Raw genomic sequence first — 3,944 nt, 5'->3', positions numbered from 1 at the left:
TTGGAAACAAACTAGTGCCGGCTCTAGCGGATCCCTCCCGCCTCAGTCTATTCCCTTCTTCTTCCTCCTATCCCAACCTCCCAAAACTCTCTCTCAGTTGGTGAAAATGGCAGTCTCTTTTCACCCAACCACTTCTTCTCCAGGCCTCCATCGCCAAGCTAGTCTCTCTCTTCCTCCTCCCAGGTAATCTTTCTCATGGGTTTTTTTTTCATCTCTCTTTTAATCCGTTTTCTAATCCAAAAAATTAAAAAGATTAGTGTTTCTAATTGTAATTATCCATTTATCCTTCCGCAGTTGCTCAACAAAACATTATTCAGGATTAAAGCTGCAGTCTTTGGGTATTCGTTGCCTCCATCCTTCTCGGGAGCTAATTTCGGTCTTCTTTTTCTGCTATGTAATCATTTTTTTTTTTTTTTGACAAAATTAAGGTACTTTTGGAGCTAAAAACCCTAACTTGACGGTTGAGTTCTACAGCAAAGTTAATAAGAGCCTTCAGTCCAGGTAACTAAAAGATGGGCTGTGTTCATTTGCTTAATTCTTCTGCTGTTTTCTGGTTCTGTGCCGAAAATTAGTGTAAATTCGATATATGGGTGGTGGCCACTTGAATTTTTGTAGAGCATTATAGTAGGGTTTGCTGATGTGGATTATGCGACTTGGCCAAATCCGTGTATGCCAGGTGCACCCAAGTTCGAATCCCCCCTTCCCGTAATTAGAGTAGTTTAGAATATCGTTTTTCAATAGATTAGTGTGCCCCAAAATATCCCTTTATAAGTGTTATCATGAATTCCCTAAGGAACCTCAATTGTTCGGTTCTCTTGAAATAAAAAGAATAATAACTTCTTTTATTTTATTTTATTAAATCTGAGAGTTGCTTGAATTTCTAAATCAATCTGTGAAAAGCACGGATGATGTATCTCAATGTTTGCACTTTTCAGGACACGACACCATAGACCATCTCGGGCACAAATTGGAATGATGCCTATAGGGACGCCAAAGGTGCCCTATAGAACTCCTGGTGAGGGAACTTGGCAATGGGTTGATTTGTGGAATGCTCTAGTAAGTTGTTACAGTTAATTCCATATGAAAAGAGCAGACAGTTGACATAGAATGTTATAGGACAGGTCATTAACTTAGGAACGGAACACATCTAGGAATGACCCTTTGTTTCGTGTATCACCAATTAAGAGGCTTGTATCCCACTCAAGTAGATTATTTTACCATGTTTGTATTTAGATGATGAAGCTTTTCAGTTTGTTTGTTCCCACCCAAATATTTCAAATGGTACCGTGAACTTCTACTTTGTTTCTATTGATAATTCCAAATCTTCCGTGAACTTATCTTGTTAGCTAGATAAAAAGAATACGTTAAATGCCATCCGAAGTTGAGAATTCTGTTTGGATTTCAACTTCTTGAGTTTACTGAAATCTCATTTTTATTGCTTCTCTAAGAAAGCTTCTTTTTTATTGGAATGTAGTATCGAGAACGGGTTATCTTCATTGGGCAGAATATAGATGAAGAGTTTAGCAATCAAATTTTGGCAACAATGTTGTACCTCGACACTATTGATTCTTCCAAAAGGCTTTATATGTATATCAACGGTCCTGGTGGAGATGTGAGCTATCTTCATTATTAGTCTTTTACTTCTTTCTATTATTGTTTTTCCATGCTCCATATCTAAAACTTGCGCTATTTTCAGCTTACTCCGAGCATGGCTATATATGATACGATGCAGAGCCTAAAAAGTCCTGTCGGCACCCATTGTGTGGGCTATGCCTATAACTTGGCAGCCTTTCTTCTTGCCGCTGGAGAGAAGGTAATACTTCTTTCTTTTTTTAGTCCAGGTTGATGAAGTCCTTGGTACTACATACTAATGCTCATCATGAAGAGGGTCGACATAAATTTTCATTTTTCCTCTTCTTAGCCTTAGAAGTGCACAGCTATGATTATGCGGTATAATGTGTGGAGGAATTAGATATGTAGTTAGGAGTTTGACCAGAGGACTTCTCTGTCTCTTATACTGCTATCTGACCACATCGTTTAACTCATGCTGTTTAGCACCGCCATGCATTGATAATTTGATGGATTATCTTCTAGTACTGCTTAAAAATGTTACTGCTGTCATCTATTTATTAGATGACTGAACTCTGAAATTCCACCTTTTTTGTAATTTTTGCTTTTTTTAGGGGAACCGATTTGCAATGCCACTATCAAGAATTGCACTACAGTCTCCTGCCGGGGCTGCTCGTGGCCAGGTATCGCTGCTTCCTGTCAATGCTTAAAATGGCTTCTATAGATGCCTTTAAAGTTCTTAGATTTTTGGTCCTTGTGTTCACGAGTCTTTACAAAATCTTGCGGCAGGCCGATGACATACAAAATGAAGCAAATGAACTTCTCAGAATCAGGGATTACCTGTTTAATGAGTTGGCTAAGAAAACAGGGCAGTCAGTTGAAAAGGTTAGCTGGTTTGACTAGTAATCCTATAATCACTTTTGGGTTAAGTAGATTTATGGCCCCGTGCATGAAGCATCATTGCTTATGTGTTCCAGTGAATGATCATTCTGAACTGTGTATATTCAGATTAACAAAGACTTAAGTCGGATGAAGCGCTTTAATGCACAGGAAGCTCTTGAATATGGGCTCATTGATTGTGTTGTTAGGCCACCTCGTATCAAGGCTGACGCACCTCTCAAAGACACCGGATCAGGTCTTGGTTAGTACAACTATTGCTCTGGTTGGCAAATTGGTTGATTGCAGCTATAATATTCAAAATATTTCTGAAGTTCACTTGCATGTAGTATAGAACTACTGCACAGTCGTAACTGTTGCATAAAATTTGCTTCCCCTTGATCTTTGAAGGAACACTACACATTAAGACTTTTGGAAATAACTATTTGTTCAAAAGGATGCTATATCAATTTTTCTCACACAGGCGAGGCGACAGTTATCACGCATTTCAGCATCTGTACATTTCAGTATTGCAGGTATCAATTAAAGTTATGCGTTCTATGGCAGAGAACAAGAGAGACGAAGGAAAATTATAGTAAAAATAAATTATTATTTTCTTGAGCTTTGTAAATACTTCACAGGTAGGTTAGCTGTAAAGGATAGGAGAGACCATCCCTTAACCTCTCTTCCCTCCATCCCTTGTTAACCTTATCAATGAAGTCTTCGATTCGTTTCTCCAAATTACAGTCATATTCATCCATGTCTCCCCAACCAATCTCGTCATCGCTGCCATTGTCGTCGTCATCTTCTTCGTAGCCTTCAAAATCAAAATCATCATCTTCACTTTCACCATCATCGTTGTCATCAACATGGTCCCTACAGTGGTCACAACCCTCCAAACTCGAGTATTTATCACTCTTTGCATCCTCAGAGTCATCAGCTCCATCTTCTTCTAGTTCATACGAATGATATACAAAAGATATGGCATCGTCAGCTTTCCCGGAAGATGGCCTGCGATTTCCGACAATGATGGCACCGATAATGATGTTAAACAACGAAAACACAAACAGAGGATTGGACGAGAATTGAAGATCGCGTCGTGAGATTGATTGTAGAAAATAGCTCAGAACAAGAGCAGAAGCTAAGAACAGCAATAGAAAAATAGGTCTTGGTACTCCAACAAACATCATGTCCGGGTCTTTACAAGCAGATGGGATGTTGATAGTTTAATTCTCAAGTTTCCTCTGAGAATATATGTAATTTATAGAGGTGTCTGCAGATTTTCCCGGAAAGTTTGATGGAGTATATTATTTGTATACTCCAAATTTGACATTAAAAATTAGCTAATAGTTTTTGTTAAGTAATGAAAACTTCAAGCATAAATTAAGCACTGTTTTTTCTGTGTTATCTTGCTCGGAGAAACAGGCGGCCTTTCTCATGGGCTTCCAAGCTAACTTTTGAACCTACTAAGAAGAAAAGCCATGTCCAAATTCACCCAT

General features: G+C 38.6%; 2 protein-coding genes across 2 annotated transcripts; one reads left to right on the top strand and one right to left on the bottom strand.

Moving 5' to 3' along the window:
- Positions 1 to 2,926, top strand: LOC137722659 (ATP-dependent Clp protease proteolytic subunit-related protein 2, chloroplastic). Its single transcript, XM_068461710.1, has 9 exons — positions 1 to 183; positions 295 to 338; positions 429 to 501; positions 936 to 1,056; positions 1,475 to 1,612; positions 1,697 to 1,813; positions 2,184 to 2,252; positions 2,359 to 2,454; positions 2,578 to 2,926. The coding sequence occupies exons 1-9, from the start codon at positions 107 to 109 to the stop codon at positions 2,713 to 2,715; spliced, it is 873 nt and encodes a 290-aa protein (XP_068317811.1). The 5' UTR covers positions 1 to 106; the 3' UTR covers positions 2,716 to 2,926.
- A 154-nt stretch (positions 2,927 to 3,080) lies between these two features.
- Positions 3,081 to 3,635, bottom strand: LOC137721951 (uncharacterized). The gene has a single exon (XM_068460965.1). The coding sequence runs from the start codon at positions 3,633 to 3,635 to the stop codon at positions 3,081 to 3,083; it is 555 nt and encodes a 184-aa protein (XP_068317066.1).
- Between the last annotated feature and the right edge of the window lie 309 nt (positions 3,636 to 3,944).

The sequence above is a fragment of the Pyrus communis genome, chromosome 17 (assembly GCF_963583255.1).
Source record: "Pyrus communis chromosome 17, drPyrComm1.1, whole genome shotgun sequence".
NCBI lineage: Eukaryota > Viridiplantae > Streptophyta > Magnoliopsida > Rosales > Rosaceae > Pyrus > Pyrus communis.
This window is presented reverse-complemented; position numbering and strand designations above follow the sequence as displayed.